General features: G+C 41.7%; 1 protein-coding gene across 7 annotated transcripts in view; it reads left to right on the top strand.

The window, feature by feature from the left end:
• ENAH (ENAH actin regulator) overlaps window positions 1-21419 on the top strand; it is a 135905-nt gene that overhangs the window by 86379 nt on the left and 28107 nt on the right. For 6 of the 7 annotated variants that reach the window (XM_030448787.1, XM_030448792.1, XM_030448794.1 and 3 more), the window contains one exon: window positions 1464-1548. In XM_030448787.1, coding sequence (XP_030304647.1) covers window positions 1464-1548 — 85 coding nt within the window. Of the gene's footprint in view, window positions 1-1463; window positions 1549-5100; window positions 5174-21419 lie in introns of those variants that run through there. The other variant, XM_030448791.1, reaches the window with a different exon arrangement.

A 21419-nucleotide genomic window follows, 5' to 3' on the forward strand; every position in this document is an offset into this window, starting at 1 on the left:
GATAGTGAACAAATATATATAGTGAACCATGGCTTGTGAGCTTGTGCTATCTATCTAAAGAGGACCTCATGCATTTGGTCACCTTGGTTGGGTGTCCTGGAGCAGAGCCACACTATTGATATCTCTTGCCCCTGACTTCCCTGTCATCCTGACCCATCAGCTCCTCATCCATCCCCAGGCAGAGCTTGATGGACTCCAGCTGATGATTGATATTAAAGGTGACACCCTCTCTTCTTTTGCCCTTCCTTTCCTTCTTAAACAGTTCCTTCCTAAACAGGTGAATCCCACTGGCCCCAGCAGATGAGGTTCATCAAAATGAGCCCTCTGGTCTAGGTAGCCAAAGCGCTATGATTCCTTCCCTCAACCATTCACTGACTTTTTGCAAGTCTGTTGTCCCTTTCCTGGCCTTTTCCTTTTACTGAGAGTGTTGATGAGAACACTGCCTGTGCTTCTGAGGTCTTCGCTGCTCTTCCCACCGCTTTGTAGTCTTTCCTGCAGGTTTTCAGGTTAATCCCATCTGTATTATTGGTACCTTTGTGAAACAGTCAGTGGGATGTATGAGTTAATGCAGTCTTCCTGTTATGTTCTTAATTCAAGCCCCTGGTAAGATGCAGACCTCTAGTAAGTGGACTGGGTCTGCAAATGGGCCCCTCAGTGCCCCTGAGAAGGGAGTCTCCCACCGTTACCCATCAGTGTTTCATCTGACCCCTGTTTTGCTATGATGAGCTGCCTTACTGGACTCTGGCAATTTGCCGTGTGTGGGGTTTTTTTCCCCTAAGGGGCACCTTAGATGTATGATTCAGAATTGCACATTAGTGAAAGTTGAAGATGAATTTGCATGTCCTCTTTTTCATTTCTTGTGATTAGCAGAATGCGGTTTGTACATTCATTATATGCCTCTGTTCCTTTGGACACAATACTTGCCTATCCCAAATGGACAGTCTTTAATCTAATTTGACAAGCTAAAATCTCGGTAAATTTAGGTGTGTCCTGTAGAAACATGGCTTTTAACTTCCTTATATTGATGTGGTGATAAGCTTCTGATGGGTTTTTTTCTGTTTTGTTTTTTTTTTTCTCTTCTATTCCAGTGTTCTATTTAGGTGAGTGTTTTAATTTTTTGAGCCTTTTCTGTTCCTCCAAGAGTACTTGTTCATTGTTCTAAGAAAATCTCGAACTTGGAGTGCATTGCAAAGCTTTTGTCAAATTCTATCATATCCAATTTTTTTTTGCACTTCTGTGAAACTTTGTTACCCATGTGAAATAAATCCATTCTGCAAATATGTAAAGTAACATTTGTTGCAGACTTTATTTGCTGTATTACATTGTTGAGCTTGTTTGGCTTAAAAGCATAAGTAAGTAGTTCCTATAATGTCATGTGATGGCTGGCCTTTTTTCTTGATTTTGTGCCTTTTTAGGGAAGTAAAGGTTAAAATCATTAATTTATGGTCTGCCTGTGCTTCCAGGTCCTACACTGCCTCGACAGAATTCACAGCTTCCCTCTCAAGTACAAAATGGTCCATCACAAGAAGAATTGGAAATTCAAAGAAGGTATGATATTGTAAGTGAACAGCTGTTCAGCTGTTCCATTAAAGAATGTAGTAACTCCTCACTAATGATGAGAAATTAAATGTCAAGACAATTTCTTGCATTAGGGTAGCATCTGTGTGCTTGCAATTTTTAGTAGAGCAGCTTTCTAGTGTAAAAACTCTGATTGTAGCTAGATCCCTTGTTCCTGATCCCCACCCATTCAAACAATTGTGTAATTGCTCTTTGCCTGTCATAAAAGATTTGAAGATCAGATGGGTAGCCTTGAACGATTTTGCTGCCATCATTTGCAGCTGGACTAATTATTTTTCTAGTAAATGTTTCATCTTCAGTTTTTGACACTTATAAAGAAGAAAGCAGCAAGGAAGGAAGTTCTGATCTTTAGAAGTAGAGAATTATATCATCACAAAGACTGGCAGTTTTTCCTTCTGAATGTGGATGATCTAGATCACAGTATTATATTGGAAAGCTTGTTCACCTTTGTCCTATGTTAGTTCTTCAGCAAAGAAACCTTCATTCTCTGATTTTAGTGATTTCTGATTTCCATACACTTGTGGAACCTTTAGTAACTTAACTTTCAGCTGTAGCAATATTGCTTATATCTGTGCTGCCCTTGGGAACACTCCTTGTTCCCTAACCACATGACACTTGTCCAGGCTTCAGCGTGAAGCTACTATATGCTGTCCCATGCTCTGTGAGCTATTTTTAAGATCCATAGCTTTTGTAACCTGTGGGGTTTTTTCAGTTCCTTTTAATAATCTCTATGTATTGATCATGTGCCCAAGTTCTGGGAACAAACTTTATAGTTGTCATATTCCTGCTTCTGTTGCATGGCATGGCAACATGGATTAGTGCTTTATGTGGGGTGTTTGGGATATGGATATATGAAATGGCAAAGTCGTCAGGATAGTGCTGTCAGACTGGGTAAGTGAAAGAAGCAAGACCTTGAACTATCTCAAGCAAACTGCCTGTGATGCAATCCTGTATTATTTTACCATGAAAATACACCCAGGAGATTAGCTGTTCCCTTCCAGGAAGGAAGCTGGGAATGATTTATGTCACATGCAGTACAGATTCAGGGAACCAGATCCTTGAGTAAATAGGAAGTGGTTCGGATTGATGGAGTAAAGGCACTTAATAGCCTTCAGTGGTAACTGGAAAAACATTTTAACATGCAGGGTTTAATTTGCACTAATTTTTTTTCTATTGTGATATTTTGCATTTAGTTTGTTTATGCAGAGGTGAACAGAACCAGGTTGCTAATTTGGGAATAATTTGTGTTATAGATTTGACTAGCTGTATGTGTTGAAGAAAGTTTTGACATCAAAATTGGTCATATTTTTCCATCTATTTTCTGCAGTATATCTTTCAATCTGATCAGGGCTTGCTTTACCTCAAAGTCCCTCTGTTTAAAAACAAATAGCAAGAGGCTCACTACCAATCTGTTTGATATGTATATGTGTATAAGTCTGCTGTCATCAATAAAGCCTTTTTTGTCACTTACTTTGACTGACTTAAAAACAGATTTTATCTTTGAATCTTTTCTAAAGTAATAACTTTTAATATTTTTATTCCCTGTCTGTTCTCTAGAAGGCTGCAATAACTGAAATTTATGATGCTGGAATGTTCCTCAGGGAAGCATTGTAGATATGTGTATCTTCAGTAAAAAGTTCCACCCCATACTAAGGACTTTGCAAATATCCTGATTTTTTTGTGTGTATAAGGGACATATTATCTGATGGCATTCTTATAGTTTCACTTTCTGATTTGATCATGTACTCTACTTGTTTTCATCTAATCTAATCTAATCTGGTCTTTGAAATGTCTTTGAAATCTGGTCCTGGTTTTGATTTTTTTTTCCCCAAAAAAAGGATAGAGAACAGGAGTGAGTGTTCACTTATGTTGCTAGCCAGACTGTCTGTGGAAAGACTGTTACCATTGTGTCATTAAGTCTAGGAAGAACATGTAATTTTGTTAAAACATTTCATAAATGCTTCTCCAGTTTCTTTACTCGTGTAACTATAGGGTTATCATACAGTTTAAGAACTTATCTTCTGCGGTAATTGTCTTTCAGCTTTCTAACTGTAGTAACAATAGTCTTACTACTGTAATGTAGAGAGTAGTAAATAGCTGGGCAGAAAAGGTTTGGCTATGTATTACTTTTAACATATCTGCAAGTGGTATATCCAGTCTCAGCCAAGGTTAAAGGCAGTGGGAAAAACTGAATGGGGAGCAGTAAAACTACAGGGAACTACAGGGAACGCAGAAGTTAATGTTACTGTTTAGAAAGGAACATGAGGTTTGTTATGTATCAGTAGAAGGGCAGGCTTTGCTAAGTCTGTTGCTCATGAAATGCATGTCTGTAAGGTGTGTAATTGGTTAAGGTATGACATGGTAAGAGCTGTCTTTAGGTGCTGGTCTCATATCCCTCCTCTGAAGTGTAACTGGATTCTGTAGTGACCAACTCCCATATTGAAGAATTTCAGAATATTTTTTTAAAATTATTCTTGAGAAAAAAGTCTGCTTACATAAATATTAAAGTTGAAAACGGGGACACTGTGGAGGTCATCTAGTCCAACCCTGTGCTCAAAGAAGGAATAATTGCAAAGTTTAACTATGTGGTTTGTAGCTTCAGGGTTTTCCGAGGCACAAATATAAACATTTCCTCAGAAATGTTTTGCTAAAGGAATGAACGGTGAAGAGTGGCATCTTGGAGTGCTCTTCAACTGATCTGACACTTTTCTTCACAAACTGATGTTCAAGAATCTTGGTGAAATTGGGAACTGAAGAATCAAATTAGATGATTGTTAGCAAAAGTATATTATTTTGGTTCAAATATTTTTCTCTATTTTAGAAAGGATTTAGATGCTTTGCATTTTTAGTGTAAATGCTGAAGTAGTAATGTTACTTTGTTTATTTTGCTGCAGGCCTGTAACTTGAATGTTTGCATTGCCTACTGTGCAGTGGCAAGGATCTTTAAAGCCACTAGGACCAGATGTGTGATCTAAAACATTGAGGTTTTTATTATGAGGCCAAGATTACACATAAAGTGGTCAATGAAATAAATTTGTCTGGTGAATTGATAACTATTTTCTGTTAAGAAAATATGACACTTTAAGATAATCATAATTTTCCAAAAATTGCACTTATTCAAGTACATTAATAACAACCTTCAAAACACTCCAGCTTCCATTTTCAATCCTCAAAAATTAAGGGAATTTTTGTTGTATGGGTTATTTTTCTCTTTGTGTTATAATGAGCTAACTTCAACTGACATACCTATTTGTTAATAACTTCAGAGTTACTTAGTGTCAAATACCATTTTAAAATACAAGATTAGGTCATGGCATGCCTGTGTATGCTACTCGTACGTATAAATTTACCTTCTCTTCCAGCCATGATAAATTGTCAGGAATATGAGTCACTGAGCTGGTATCTAATATGACACTTAGGAATTTAATGAGTTACTGTTTATAAATAACTTCAAAGTCATCACTGCTTTATTACTAAAGACACCAAGAACATCAGGAGCACAAAAGGTGCATATACTGTAAGGAGTAATGAAGGTGTACAGGCCACCTGTTGTCCTTCAGGGACGTAATGGAGCAAAATGTGACCAACATCTGTTGTAAGTACTCTGAATTGTTAGAAGTTCACATAAATGCAGCAGAATATTAGGGAGTTTTGTCGTTGTTAAATATTTATTGTTTGCTTACAGTTTTAGTTGATATCAGGGAGTGGGATGATGCTGTTGAGGAAAACCTGGTATGCTAGCAAGCAGTACTGTTATGGTGAGGCTTTCATAACTCCTTTTGGGAGGCATTAGTTTTAGATAGTACAAGCTCAGAGGCTAAAAAGGGTCGAAATCCATATTTACTGATAGATTTCAATGAATGCTTTTAATTTTACCATGCAAGGGTAATTTTTCTGAGGTTTTGCTAATATTTATTTTTAACTATTGTAAAAGAATTTATATGCTTCCCCAGTAAACTAGTAATTACTACACATATAATTTCTGAGCTGTTTTGAAAACTTGTGGAAATACTGAAAGAAAAGAAAAAACTGCATCACACAATGCGTAGCAAGATAGCTATAATAATTTAAAGGAAGGAAAGTTTGTCCATCACTTTCTGTTCCTGTTAGACTGGTTTCTGTGGATTTTCCACAACCCATGACCATTCTTTAGTAGCCAGGTGTGCGGTTTCCAGTTTCCCTTTGCATTTGAAATAGTGCCGTTTGTCCAGCAGTTTATTTTCATGAAGTAGAATGCCTTTAAAGACATATGAATTTATTTTATTATATTAGAACTAACCAAACAGTTCTAATCTGAGATAGGCACATGAATTTAATATAGCAGTTACTTTTTGGGCTAGGATATGTATGAATGGTCAGTAGAATACTGTCATAGGAATGTATCATGTTCTCTCTGTGTTAAAAAATCTGCATGAAGTTTGTGTCCTAGAGGCATGATTTAGATGGAATCAAAGGTTTCTTTTAATGCCTTACATAAGGTTTACCAGAAGATTGGAGTTACATAAGTATAAACTTTTTCAAGTTGAGCATGCAGAGGTAGTTTCATGGGACAGTCCACAGCTATTTAAATCTTTCCAGCCTCTATATTGTATATTAAGACAGGAGACAAAATGAGACAGAAACAAAAAGACACATCAGTGTTGTTTATCTCAACCTGAAGACTTATTTTGCTCACAGAGTTTCTGGAAAACAAGGTTTTGGTATAATAATAATGATTTTTTTTTCCTCTTTGCCTCTCATTTTCTTATTGTTCACAGTTCATTCCTATTCATAGTAAAGTTTTTCTTAGTTCTGTCAAGTCTAGCTTTCAGAGACTTAATACCTAGTTTTATGGAGAGTACTGAATAGCTATAGATGTTGGGTAACATTGACATCTTTAGCAGTCTGAGAAGAGCACTTTTCCAGTAAGTTTTTTGACTAGGGAAGTAATCTTGCCCCTGTACTCAGCACTGGTGAGGCCCTACCTCGAGTACTGTGTTCAGTTTTTGGCACCTCAATACAAAAAGGACATTGAGGTGTTGGAGCAAGTCCAAAGAAGGGCAACAGAGCTGGTGAAGGGTTTGGAAAACATCCCTTATAAGGAGTGACTGAGGGTGTTGGGGCTGTTTAGTCTGGGGAAAAGGAGGCTGAGGGGAGACCTTATTACTCTTTTCAAATACCTGAAAGGAGGTTGTAGGGAGAGTGGGGTTGGTCTTCTCACTGTAACAGATGACAGGACAAGGGGAAATGGCTTCAAGTTGTGTCAGGGGAGATTTAGGTTTGGTATCAGGAGAAATTTCTTTACTGAAAGGGTTATTAAGTGCTGGAACAGGCTCCCCAGTGAGGTGATTGAGTCTCCATCCCTTGAATGTGTTTAAAAATTGCCTGGATGTGATGCCTGGGGACATGGTTTAGATGTATGTCATTGGGAATAGGGTAATAGGGTTAGGACAAGGCTGGACTTGATGATCTTGAAGGTCTTTTCCAGCCTGAACAATTCTACCTCGGCAAAATTGCTGCCTTAATTTCTGCAATTGAGTATGGGTGTTGCTTGAAGGCTGGCTGTGACAAGTATCTTAGTTAAAGGTTTTTAAAATGTCTCCCTGAAATCTTACTGTTTCTACAAAATTTTCAGTTCTGTGGGGTTTTTCTGTTTAATGCAAAATGTGAAATTTGCATTAGAAATTATTCCATTTTTTTTCAGATTTTTGGATATTGTTCTCTTTTATGAAGGAGAATGTTTTGTCCCAAACCTATTCACTAGAATATACCAATGAGAGGGAGTTGCAAATGAAATTAGATTTTTCCACTACTGAAATGCTTTATTTTCCCCGAGTATGTGCACAGATGGCTTCCTGCAAACTGGCTTCTGCCAGAAAACTTCAACTGTTCTATTAGTTATACATAATCATAGAATCATAGAATCATAGAATCATAGAATTGGCTGGGTTGGAAGGGACCTCAGAGATCATCGAGTCCAACCCTTGAACCACCGTTGCGGTTGCTAGACCATGGCACTGAGTGCCACATCCAGTCTTTTTTTAAATATCTCCAGGGACGGAGAATCCACCACTTCAGTGGGCAGCCCATTCCAATGACGGATCACTCTTTCCGTAAAGAAATTCTTTCTAATATCTAACCTAAACTTCCCCTGGCACAACTTAAGTCCATGCCCTCTTGTCTTGTTGAAAGTCGTTTGGTAAAAGAGCCCAACCCCCACCTGGCTACACCCTCCTTTCAGGTAGTTGTAGAGAGCGATGAGGTCTCCCCTGAGCCGCCTCTTCTTTAGGCTGAACAACCCCAGTTCTCTCAGCCTCTCCTCGTAGGGTCTATGCTCGAGTCCCTTCACCAGCCTGGTTGCCCTCCTTTGGACCTGCTCCAGGACCTCGATATCCTTCCTGAACTGGGGGGCCCAGAACTGGACACAGTACTCAAGGTGTGGCCTCACGAGGGCTGAGTACAGGGGCAGAATCACTTCCTTGGACCTGCTGGCAATGCTGTTCCAGATACAGGCCAGGATGCCATTGGCTTTCTTGGCCACCTGGGCACACTGCTGGCTCATGTTCAGCTTCTTGTCGATCCAGACTCCCAGGTCCTTTCCTGCCTGGCTGCTCTCCAGCCACTCTGTCCCCAGCCTGTAGCGCTGCATGGGGTTGTTGTGGCCAAAGTGCAGGACCCGGCACTTGGCCGTGTTAAACCTCATCCCGTTGGAATCAGCCCAACTCTCCAGTCTGTCCAGGTCCCTCTGCAGAGCCCTCCTGCCTTCTAGTTGATCAGCACTCCCCCCCAGCTTAGTGTCGTCTGCGAATTTGCTGATGATGGACTCAATCCCCTCATCTAAATCATCAATGAAGATGTTGAACAGAACTGGGCCCAACACTGATCCCTGGGGGACACCACTAGTGACCGGCCGCCCACTGGAAGCAGCCCCGTTCAGCACCACTCTCTGGGCCCGGCCCTCCAGCCAGTTCCTAACCCAGCACAGGGTGCTCCTGTCCAAGCTGCGGGCTGACAGTTTTTTCAGGAGGATGCTGTGGGAGACGGTGTCAAAGGCTTTGCTGAAGTCTAGGTAGACCACATCCACAGCCCTCCCCTCATCCACCAGCCGGGTCACCTGATCATAAAAGGAGATCAGGTTGGTCAGGCATGACCTGCCCTTCCTAAAACCGTGCTGGCTGGGTCTGATCCCTTGCCCATCCTGCAGGTGCTGTGTGATTGCACCGAGGATGATCTGTTCCATGACCCTGCCAGGCACTGAGGTCAGGCTGACGGGCCTGTAGTTTCCTGGGTCCTCTTTCCGGCCCTTTTTGTGGATTGGCGTGACATTCGCCAATTTCCAATCATCTGGGATGTCCCCAGTGAGCCAGGACTGTTGATAGATGATAGCGAGAGGCTTGGCGAGCTCTTCTGCCAGCTCCTTCATTACCCTTGGGTGGATCCCATCTGGTCCCATAGACTTGTGGGGATCCAAGCATCGCAGTAGGTCACAGACTGTGTCCTTCAGGATTACAGGGGGGCTGTTTAGATTCATGTCACTTTCTGTGAGCTCCAGAAGCCATCCGTCTTCAGGGTAACCTGTCTTTCCGCTGAAAACTGAGGTAAAGAAGGTGTTAAATACCTCAGCCTTTTCTTCATCTTTAACAACTATATTCCCACTCGTGTCCAGTAAAGAATGGATATTTTCCTTGCCCCTTCTTTTGCTGCTAATGTATCTGTAGAAGGACTTTTTGTTATCCTTCACAGAGGTGGCGAGATTCCGTTCGCATTGTGCTTTTGTGTCTCTGATTTTCTTTCGACATGACTTAACAATATTCCTAAATTCCTCCTCAGTAGTTATCCCTTTTTTCCATAATTGGTAGGCCCTCCTCTTAACCCTAATTTCTTTCAGAGTCTCCCAATTCAGCCAGGCCGGTCGTCTTCCCCGCCGGCTCGCTTTTCGGCATACTGGGACAGCCTGCTCCTGTGCTTTCAGAACTTGTTACTTGAAGTACGACCAACCCTCCTGTACCCCTCTGTTTTCAAGGTCTGTTTCCCAGGGTATACTCCGAACAAGTCTTCTGAAGAGGTCAAAATCTGCCCTTCGGAAGTCCAGCGTAGAGGTCTTATTGACGACCCTCCTTGTATCCCTGAATATTGAAAACTTTATTATTTCATGGTCACTAAGTCCCAGGCGACCACCGACCACCACATCTCCCACCAGCTCCTCTCTGTTTGTGAAAAGAAGGTCAAGCGAGGCTCCATTCCTGGTGGGCTCATTTACTAGCTGGAGCAGGAAATTATCCTCTATACACTCCAGGAATCTTCTAGACTGCTTCGTCTCTGTGCTGTGGAGTTCCCAGCAGATGTCTGGTAGGTTAAAGTCGCCCACGAGAACAAGGGATGACGATTTGGAGACATCCGCCAGTTGCCTGTAGAATACTTCATCATCCTCATCATCTTGATTGGGTGGTCTGTAACAGACTCCCATCACAATATCAGCCTTGTTGACCTTCCCCTTGATTCTGATCCACAGGCACTCCACCTTATTATTACAGACTTCAATTTCTACAGTGTCAAGGGACTCCCTAACATATAGGGCTACCCCTCCGCCTCTCCTACCCTGCCTGTCCCTTCTGAAAAGCCTGTAGCCACCTATAGTAGCACTCCAGTCATGGGAGTCATCCCACCACGTTTCTGTGATAGCGATTACATCATAGCTTTCCTGATGCATGATGGCTTCCAGCTCCTCTTGTTTGTTGCCCATGCTGCGTGCATTGGTGTACATGCACTTTAGCTGGGCTGCTGGTTTGTCTCGTACCTTGGGCAGACCACCCTTAGGCTCCTTTCTGGAGAGCCCAGTTTCAACCCCATCCCCCTTCAAACCTAGTTTAAAGCCCTCCTTATGAGCCTCTCCAACTTATACGCTAGAGTCCTTTTCCCCTTGTTAGTTAGGTGAAGTCCATCTGTTTTGAGTACACTAGGTAGTACGGAAGTTGTCCCGTGGTCAAAAAACCCAAAGTTCCGCCGGTGGCACCAATCCCTCAGCCACCTATTGATCAGATTAGTTTTCCTAGTTCTCTCCTCATTTAAATCTTCTATTGCTGGAACCGAGGCGAACACCACCTGTGCTCCTGACCCATCAACTAAACGGCCCAGTGCCTTGAAGTCTTTTTTAATCACCTTTGTACTTCGTCCAGCAATGTCATCACTGCCAGCCTGGACTACCAACAGTGGATAATAGTCTGATGGCTGAATTAGTTGAGGGAGTCTCCTACTAATATCCCTCACCCGGGCACCGGGAAGGCAGCAGACCTCTCTGTGGGATGGGTCAGGTCGACATATAGGGCCCTCAGTTCCTCTCAGAAGGGAGTCACCAACTACAACTACCCTTCTTCTTTTCTTCGTGGCTGTGGTTGTAACCCGTCTGGTGGAGAGAGGGCAAGCAGGAGACCTTCCAGAGAGATCTTCCTCTTGTCTGGCCTCCGCCTCATTTTCTGAGTCCAGGGCCTCATATGTGTTCTTTAAGGACACCTGGGGGGGTGGTGGAGGTTGCGGGGAGATTCTTTTGCCTTTCCGATGGCGTACCTGTTTCCATTCCCCCCCATCCACCTGGTCTGCAACTACTGTTTGATCGGAGGAGGGGCAGGGTTCCACTGACTCCTTTTGGATTTCTTTTGCAGTCGAAAGGGTGCGACTCCACCAGTCAATTTCCCTTTCAATTTCCTTTTCAATCTATTGAAAAGATCAAGGTGTGAAATACTAGACTTGATGAGTTTTGATCAAATAGCATTAGTAGATCTCTTTGTCTGTTAAAATTCCAGTATCTAGTAATCTTTAGGTTTATAGTCACCTCTTCATGTCTTTATCATGGTGGCTGGTTGGTAGTTTTTGTTTGGCTGATAAAGGCTAGTTCTTTCTCATTTTCTTATTTCCAACTAGTGCACTTTGAGCTTATAATATAAAAGCTTGTTAGACCTTAAAATCTTTTCTGATCAAGGAAGTAAAGCCTGCTAATTTGATCTTGGTAATGGGAAAAGCTTTAGAACTACTTTTGAAGAGAATAATTAACCAGATAAAACATAGCACAGATAGTATTTTCTTTTGCAAAAGTGGAAAGGCTGTTCATGCACCGTTGCTGGGCTTTAGTAAAGGTAGATATTGTTATTTATTGATGGATACCAAGATATTGTTAGATATCAAGAGGGAATTCCCTTGTTTAGGTGGAAGAGAGGAGGATTGCTATGGAAATGCTGAGTACCATAAGACCAGGCAGTTCCTCCTGCATCAGAGGGTCTGGGAGCAGTCACATTTTCCTCATTTTGCTGAACAAAGCAAGTCCTTGCGGCTGGTACAAGTCAGGATACATGAGTATGAAGGAGAACAGAAGGAGTTGGATGATGTTACAGATTTTGATGATTCAAATGGAATGAGAGATAACACATAGTAGGTGTCCTATTTTTAGAGGAGAAAGTGTCCAACCTGTAGACCAAGTATTAGTGTTCAGGTTATATGGGGGAAATTAAACTGACAGTGAAAGGTTTACATGCAGTGGTGATAAATTAGGGCAAAGCTGCTTGAACATTGAAAATAGCTATAATGATCTCTAGAATTGCTTAGTGTTTAAAAATAGTGATACATGTAGCCAATTAAATTATAATTTTGCATTAAATTAGATGGAAAGTGTTCTTGTGTACAGATTTTTAAAAACAGGCATGATTTGACACCGTCTCATCTTTCATTGCTATTTAAAAAAACAGAGGTCAACTACTATTGAGGTCAACTATTGTATATACTCCATAGTATATACAAACTCACTTTACAAACCTCTTCCTTTTGAACAGTCAAACTTAGCATATCTTCAAAGTGTCTGTTTCTTGCTCATTTTATCAAGTTGATTATCTCTTGTTAGGGTTTCACTGAAACAGGGCAGAGTATGCTTAGGTAGAAGCTCTCTAGACTGTCTAGCACTTGAGAAAAATAAAGCTAACTAAAGAGTTTTAGGGAGAGCATGTAGCAGGAGTACAGTTTAGTTGAAGCAAATTGAAGTTCTTGCAACAGAGAGAACTTAGGAAGATGTGAAGAGGTTATGTATTGATCACTTCTGATGAAGTTATATTATTGGTGCATCAGGTGTGCTGTTTATTCATGAAAATTATCTCAGTGGAGGCTGCCTGTGTTTGATGGAAATTTGCAGTCTGTATTTGCATGATTAAGCCTATGTTTTCTCTTTGTAAATAGATTACAAAATTTGAGGGTAGTATGTGTTCATGCCATGGTACATAAGCACAAATTTGTAGGCCTAGAGGTAGGTATTCAGTTAGGTTTACATGATGATACAGAAGCATGAGCTCTGTGCTGAATTTTGGAATGATGAGTATATTTTTAATATTAAAGATGGAAGAGCAAGTTTAACATTAATGTTCAGATAGGTTTCTGCAAATTTAAAAGACCATAGCAGGGACACCTGTTCCTTTTCTGAAGGTAATCAGAAGATTAAGCTCTTAAAACTCAAACTAGCAGCCAAGTTCAAAATAATCAATGTTAAAGCACTTTTTTTTCCTAGATGTTTTTAACAGTAATAAAGTAGGTCAACTGTATGTAGTTAAATTGTTGTCCATAGAGTACATGCAGTTCCTTGCTGTCAGAAGGTAGCTGCTCTTTTGCAAATGTCAGAATGCTGCAGATGGAGCTGAAGTCACCCTGCACCTGGCGCTGGCGCCTCTTGCTCCGCTGTGCATTGTGTCTGCAGCCTGTCTGCAGCCTGCTTCTCTATTTGTTGCAGTGACTCAGTGGTGAGAGGAGGAGAGCCATCATGTGAGATGTATTCTGGTAGGTAGTGACTGTTGGATTAGATAATGCTATCTTTGACCACATTCTTGGGCTTTCAGCATTTTAGGATAAAACTCCAAACATCGCTGTCTTCTTTGTTGCTCTGTGGACTGAGGCAGGGGCCCTAAAAGCATCAGCATAATGACACTTCAGGACTGAAACACTATGGATATTTTCTCATAGTGTTAGTCATTGCAATGCAACTTTTTAAATTACTGAATGTATTTTAGTGGTTAAATGTACTTTATTGTTTATTTAATTGGTAAATGTAATTTTAATGACACAATTTTAAAAACTCAATTGGTTTGGATTGATGAATACAATGTTTAAGGGTTAAAGTTAGGTGATAGCATACACTTATATTTAGAATTTCCACATAGTAAGAATTTTTTGTACATTTCTTGTCTATGGAACTGATTTTTTAAAAACCCAAAAACTAACCAAGCACAGAAGGGAAGATACATATATGGTTGAATACTTCCATGTAGTCACATTTGGTTTCTTACAAAGAATGTCTTAATTGGTAACTTTCAGAATAGGTAGTGCAGAATATATAATTGAAGTAAGCTAGCAACAGTGCAGCAACCTTTGTGTTGCCTTTTGGTTGTCATCCTTCTGTTTTTCTTATACTGTGCCATATTTCTTTGTTTTAGAATAGATACCACAAGCATGAAACTATTAAAAAAATGCAGAAGATACTGTGTGAGACTCAAACCCTGAAAATCTCTCCTCAAGAAAATCTGTTTTATGATTTTCTTTAATTCCAAATTATTTTTTTAGTGCTTGAAGTGAGTTTTTTTGGAGTGCTCTCTTAGTACGTTCATCTTAGTGATTTTTTCCCCCTATCCATCTTGTTCTGTTGTATCTTTAAGAAGACAAAACAGGGTGAGTATTCCTATTATCTGAGTGGTTTGGTCCCCTGCTTTGACTCTTAAGTTTTTCAGACATGGAAAAATGGAATATGAAATTCTTGTGCTCATAACTGATGGCTAACAGCTGTCAAATACTATGTATTATCTGCCTGCAACTGACCTCTTCACTCAGTGCAGCAATTACTTCAGTCACATCTGTTCCTAAAGATACTTTATTTTCTGCAGGCTTTGTCTTGGATCTTTGTTTTCTACTATGAGTTTTGAAATTAAATACTTGAAACAAGTTTCTATTCATCTTGGAATTCTACCAGCTCAGTGCCTGTTGAATTTGGATGTTACACAAAGATGCTTTTTTCTACACTGTTCATAGAAATACCCTTGGTTTTAATGTATCTGGCTTCCTGACTAGAAGCCTTTCAGATTTGTGGCTGGATTCTGTTTTTCAGTTTGATAAATGGTCTTTTTTCAATTTCCAATCATCTTTTTAGGAAAAAAAGGCAGTTGGCACAGGCAAAGTAAGCAGGAGTAAGCACGCGGCAGTGCAGAGCAGAGAGCGGCAGCTAGCTTCCAGAGGGCAGGTGCGAGGGCAGGCAGGGAGCAACTAGTAGCTAGATACATCATGGTCACAACGTGGCCAAAAACCATAGTGAAAAAGAATGTGGGGACTCAGACGGAGCTCCCAAGCAGGCATGCAGCAGTGCAGGTCTTTAGCTGCAGTGAATGCCTGTGCCTGGCACCGGTATCAAAGGGAACCAGTGATACTGCATGTGTGCGGTGTGAGCAAGTAAATGATCTCCTCAGGCAGGTGGTTAAACTGACAGAGGAGGTGGAGAGACTGAGAACCATTAGAGAATGTGAGAGGTGGAATGTGACTGGTGGAATCACACCCTGAGGCAGGGGCAGATGGGAGAGGTTGAGGAAGTGATGGATCCCCCCCCCTCCTGTCACCAGACAGAAGGAGAGGACTTAAGAGATATGAATGAATGGAAGGAGGTCCGGCCTCGGAAGGGCACGAAAAAATCCTCCCAACCCCCTCCTCCCTCCCAATTGCCCTTGAAGAATAGGTATGAGGCCTTGGAAATTCAGGGACAGGAAAATGTAGTCACAGAGGTAGACTTACCTATTGAACCACCTAGGACTCGTCAGTCACCCCGTGTCCTTAGGACTTCTTCAATCAAGAAGGAAAGGAGAGTAGTTGTGGTGGGTGACTCCCTTCTGAGGGGGACAGAAGGGCCCATCTGTCGACCGGACCCATCCCACAGGGAGGTCTGCTGCCTCCCTGGGGCTCGGATTAGAGATGTTAAAAGGAAACTCCCTAATCTTGTGGGTTCCTCTAATTACTATCCACTGCTGATTTTTCAGGTTGGCAGTGAAGAAATTATCACAAGAAAGGTAAGGGCAATGAAGAGTGACTTCAGGGCCCTGGGACAGCTAGTTAGGGAGTCTGGAGTGCAAGTAGTGTTTGCCTCCATCCCTCCTATAAGAATGGGTGGGGAGGTATATAGCAAGACTTTACAGGTCAACGAGTGGCTAAGAGACTGGTGCCAAAGACAGGGTTTTGGTTTTTTCGATCATGGGATGCTATATGAGACACCTGGCCTGGTGGTGGCAGGTGGGATGCACCTGTCCCAGAGGGGGAAGAGGCTTTTGGGGCAGGACTTAGCAGGGCTCATTGAGAGAGCTTTAAACTAGATGTGAAGGGGGAAGGGGAGAAAACTGGGTCTGTCAGGGACAAACACAAGAGGAACGAACTGGGGCCCGAAGGCAGGTGGTCTAGGGAAGATTTAGTCCCACCAGTGTGCTCTGTTTGTTTCCTGAAATGTCTGTATGCTAATACACGCAGCATGGGGAATAAGCAAGAAGAGTTAGAGGTCAGTGTACGGGCTAAGGGTTATGATCTGGTAGCAATAACAGAGACATGGTGGGATAGGTCACATGACTGGAATGTGGCCATGGATGGCTATGTGCTTTTTCGGAAAGATAGGGCGGGGAAGCGAGGTGGTGGAGTTGCTCTTTATGTGAGAGAGCAACTAGAATGTGTTGAGTTTTGTGCAGGGGCTGATGAGGGGCAAGTTGAAAGTTTGTAGGTTAGAATTAAGGGGCAGGCTGGTGTGGGTGATACAGTTGTGGGGGTCTACTACAGACCTCCTGATCAAGGCGAGGAGGTTGATGAGGCCTTCTACAGGCAGCTGAAAGCAGCCTCACAACTTCAGTCCCTAGTCCTCATGGGAGATTTTAACTACCCCGATATCTGCTGGTTGACTCACACAGCCAGCCTTTCACAGTCTAGGAGGTTCCTCCAGTGCATTGATGATAACTTCTTAATGCAAATGGTGGACAAGCCGACTAGAAGAGGAGCGCTGCTGGATCTTGTACTAACCAACAAGGAGGGCCTTGTCGAAGCAGTGGTGGTCAATGGCAGCCTTGGCTGCAGTGATCATGAGATGGTAGAGTTCAGGATCCTGTGTGGAAGGAACAGAATACCCAGTAGGACCAGAACCCTGGACTTCCACAGGGCAAACTTTGGCCTCCTCAATCAACTGTTAAGAGAAATCCCATGGGACAGGGTGTTAGAAGATAAAGGGGCTCAAGATAGCTGGTCAATATTCAAGGACCACTATTTGCAAGCACAGGATCAGAGTGTCCCTATGGTTAGGAAATCTAGTAAGGGAGCTAGGAGACCAGCATGGTTAAAAAAGGAACTGCTGGGAAAACTTAAGTGGAAAAGAAAAATCTACAGATCATGGAAGGGAGGGCTGGTCACTTGGGAGGAATATAGACTGTTGTCAGAGGATGTAGGGAGGCAATTAGGAAAGCTAAGGCCTCCTTGGAACTTAACCTTGCAAGTCAGGTTAAGGATAATAGAAAGGGCTTTTTCAAATACATAGCTAACAAAACTAATACTAGAGGCAATATTGGCCCACTAAGGAATGAGCTGGGAGCCCTGTTGACAGAGGATATAAAGAAGGCAGAGGTGCTGAACGCCTTCTTTGCCTCTGTCTTTACTCTTGCAGGGTTTCCGCATGAGCCCCAGATTCATTTAGCCCCAGAAGTAGTTGAGATAGATGAGGAGTTAGACATAGTAGATGAGGATTGGGTTAGGGATCAGCTGAGTAACCTGGACATCCATAAGTCGATGGGTCCAGATGGAATGCATCCAAGGGTGCTGAGGGAGCTGGCGGAGGTCATTGCTAGGCCACTCTCCATCATCTTCAGTAAGTCATGGGTAACAGGAGAGGTGCCTGAGGACTGGAGGATAGCAAATGTCACTCCAGTCTACAAGAAGGGCAAGAAGGAGGACCCGGGTAACTATAGACCGGTCAGCCTCACCTCCATCCCTGGAAAGGTGATGGAACAACTTGTTCTTGTCACTATCTCCAGGCATATCAAGGACATGGGAGTCATCAAGAGCAGTCAGCATGGTTTTATCAAGGGTAAATCATGTTTGACTAACCTCATAGCCTTCTATGAGGAAATTACTAGGCGGATAGATGATGGAAGAGCGGTAGATGTGGTTTATCTTGATTTCAGTAAAGCATTTGACACCGTCTCTCACAGCATTCTTGTAGATAAGTTGATCAAGTATGGGTTTGGTGATCAGGTAGCGAGGTGGATCAGGAACTGGTTGAAAGGAAGGAGTCAGAGAGTTGTAGTCAATGGGGCAGAATCTGGTTGGAGGTGTGTGACTAGTGGAGTCCCTCAGGGGTCGGTGCTGGGACCGGTGTTGTTTAATATCTTCATCAACGACTTGGATGAGGGTATAGAATGTACCCTTGGCAAGTTTGCTGATGACACTAAGCTGGGAGGAGTGGCTGACACACCAGAAGGCTGTGCTGCCATTCAGAGAGACTTAGACAGGCTGGAGAGTTGGGCAGGGAGAAACATGATGAAATTCAACAAGGGGAAGTGTAGAGTTTTGCATTTGGGGAAGAACAACACGATGGCCCAGTATAGGTTGGGGGCTGACCTGCTGGGGAACACTGTAGATGAAAGAGACCTGGGGGTCCTGGTTGACAAGAAGATGACCATGAGCCAGCAATGTGCCCTTGTGGCCAAGAAGGCCAATGGCATCCTGGGGTGCATTAGAAAGGGTGTGGTTAGTAGGTCAAGAGAGGTTCTCCTCCCCCTCTATTCTGCATTGGTGAGGCCGCACCTGGAGTATTGTGTCCAGTTCTGGGCCCCTCAGTTCAAGAAGGACAGGGAAGTGCTTGAAAGAGTGCAGCGCAGAGCTACTAAGATGATTAAGGGAGTGGAACATCTCCCTTATGAGGAAAGGCTGAGGGAGCTGGGTCTCTTTAGTTTGGAGAAAAGGAGACTGAGGGGTGACCTCATCAATGTTTTCAAATATGTAAGGGGTGAGTGTCAAGGAGATGGAGTTAGGCTCTTCTCAATGGTGACCAGTGATAGGACAAGGGGTAATGGGTGTAAATTGGAGCACAGGAGGTTCAAGTTGAATATCTGGAAAAAATTTTTTACTGTAAGGGTGACAGAGCCCTGGAACAGGCTGCCCTGGGAGGTTGTGGAGTCTCCTTCACTGGAGACATTCAAAACCCGTCTGGACACGTTCCTATCCGAGGTACTCTAGGTGGCCCTGCTCTGGCAGGGGGGGTTGGACTAGATGATCTTTCGAGGTCCCTTCCAACCCCTATGATTCTATGAAAAAGTTTATTACGTGATGTTACATCCAAGAGCAAAGTCAGCCAGTGTTGGAATCCTGAAGATTTATATGTACATGTACAGAGAAACTTCCACTTGAGGAAACAAGTTGACCTGCCAGAGTTTTAGCAATGAGTTTGTTATTGTAGGTTTTTTTATCTTGGTACCCTTGTGACAGCAGCTCTAATTTTTGGTGCAGTAAGAGTGCTTAATGTTGAGATATACCTTCTCTTGTGGGAGGACATTCTTTACACAAATTGAGACACTTGCAGAAACTCTTCTATACATCACCAAGATGCAGGGTTGAATGTGAAAGGTGTTCCAGAAAAGTATGGGTCCTCACTGGCTATAAAATCTGTATTTCTGTGAATATTGTTATTCCAGTAAACACTGAAGTTTCCTAGCCTAGTTCGGATCTTTGTCTTCCCTTCAACCCATGTGGTAGTGGCCATATTTTGAGAGAATTGATTGAGGCTTAAATTCTTTTGAATAACTGTGTTGGAAGTTTTCAGCAAAAAGGACCAGAAGATCTCTGTCCTTCATTCACCTCCAAAAGCAGAAGCTAAATCAACCACCTGTTCCTCTCCCCAAACACAGTTCTAATACTTGGGATAGCTTCCTGGTTGCCTACTTGAAAATCCCACATGATGGTTGTTGAATGTAATGATGTTACTTGCTAAATAATAGAAAGTAGTCTGGGTCTGCATGTGATAATTGGCTTTTTTCATATAACAACAAGGGCTGACACAGCAGCACTTCTTCATTGTTATTCCCTTTTATGATCTGATTCAGAGCAAACTGGGAAGGCTTTGTGTGTGCCTGGTCAAGTTATCAGCTGTTGTGTTTTGCCACTGTCATATAGGGGAAATTCTAAACACTTTAACCATCATGGAATGTGGGGTTGTTTGGGTAAGCCTTCTTATATCTCATCAGGGATGCAACAGTGTGTACTTACCTCTGCTCACTGCATTTTTTCCTCATATTATTTAACGAATGTAACCATGCTTCTGATTCTTGGCTGCCAAAAGAACTACAAGATTACTGCTGATAGAGTTAGTCCCAAGTTACTATTGTAAATATGATTCTTTGTCCATCCTCTGAAAATAGCTCCTTATATCTGCCTAACTGGGTGAAAGTATATGGGCAAGAGGGAAAATAATTTCAAAAGTTCTTGCAATATTAAAATAAGTTATTTTCAAAATAACACCACAAAAAGTAAATCAACCCCCCCAAAAAAAACCCCAAAAAACCAACCAAACACCACTCCAAAGTGAAGTTTCTCAATATGCTGTTGTCATATACTAATTGAAATTTTAAAAATTTCATGAATAGGATGTGATAAAGCTGGCAGCTATTCTGAAATTCTGAACTTGACTCTTGAATCTAAACCCAGCTTTAACAGTACCTTGCATATTATTGATGTGCTGTATAGTTTTCTAGGTGTCTCAGCTAGTCAATGTAAATTAGTTCTTAAATTCTAGTTACTTACACTTTTTAAATAATTAAAATCACTTCTCTTTAGTATAATGATCATTTCACTGTTAGGTTTTTCCTGCAGCATTTTTAGTGCCTGTTTAGTTTTTTCAAAAATTGTCCTGGTAGCTAGAAACTATGCTTTCTAAGGCTGAAGGATTTTCATATATTGCTTTCACAATGTTCTTTGACATTCTCATTCTTTCTACTAATATCTTGACATTTCTGAAATTCTTTAATTGTTGTATGACTTGTAATCTAATGATTGCAAGGTATTTGCTGCCCTCTCTTGGTAGAGCATATGCATTGTAAACAAAGTGCTCAACTGAGTTTTTATTTGTACATTTAAAAAAATATCTGCTTTGATTCCTTTATTTCCAAACAAATAAAAAACTAGTATTCTTTTAGAAAAATAAAATACTAAATACTGAATCACCCTATATTTATTTAATAATGTAAACTTTCTTATTCAGGTCCTGTGTAGATAGAAGTGGTTACCTCACTGCATTTTTTTCTTTATCTTAGTAGAGAGCCAGTACAATTTAATAGTGTTGGTTGCTGACTGAAATATTTTTTGCTTCAGATTAAAGCGCATTAATACTTACATTTTGTTATGACATGTGGATATCATGTATCTTCAAAGCTCTTTAAAGAGGACACAACCCCCACGTAAGCTTCAGGAGTGTATTAAAATATATTACAAGAAGTAAGCAAGCAGTTTGAGTTACATGTACATCTCATACTTCAGCTAAAATTACATGTAATTACATGCTATATAAAGACAGAGTATACTCTTATATACACTTCCCCTCCCAATCTCTCCTGTATACAGTGCATACACATATTCACATGTGCATTTACCCCTCTCAGTAGTTAGGAAAGATTTACATAGAACCCTTCTAGGCAAGGCTCAACACTTGGAATACTTCCTTCTGCTGCTCTCCCATTCTCTGGGTGTTTTTGGCTCAAAAGCTTCTTGTGCATGATGCAGTTTCTATTTTCTAAATGACCTCCCATGATTTGTTTTTTTGTTGGTCTGTGTTAGTGTGTGTT

Source organism: Calypte anna, chromosome 3 (assembly GCF_003957555.1).
Source record: "Calypte anna isolate BGI_N300 chromosome 3, bCalAnn1_v1.p, whole genome shotgun sequence".
NCBI classification, from domain to species: Eukaryota; Metazoa; Chordata; class Aves; order Apodiformes; family Trochilidae; genus Calypte; species Calypte anna.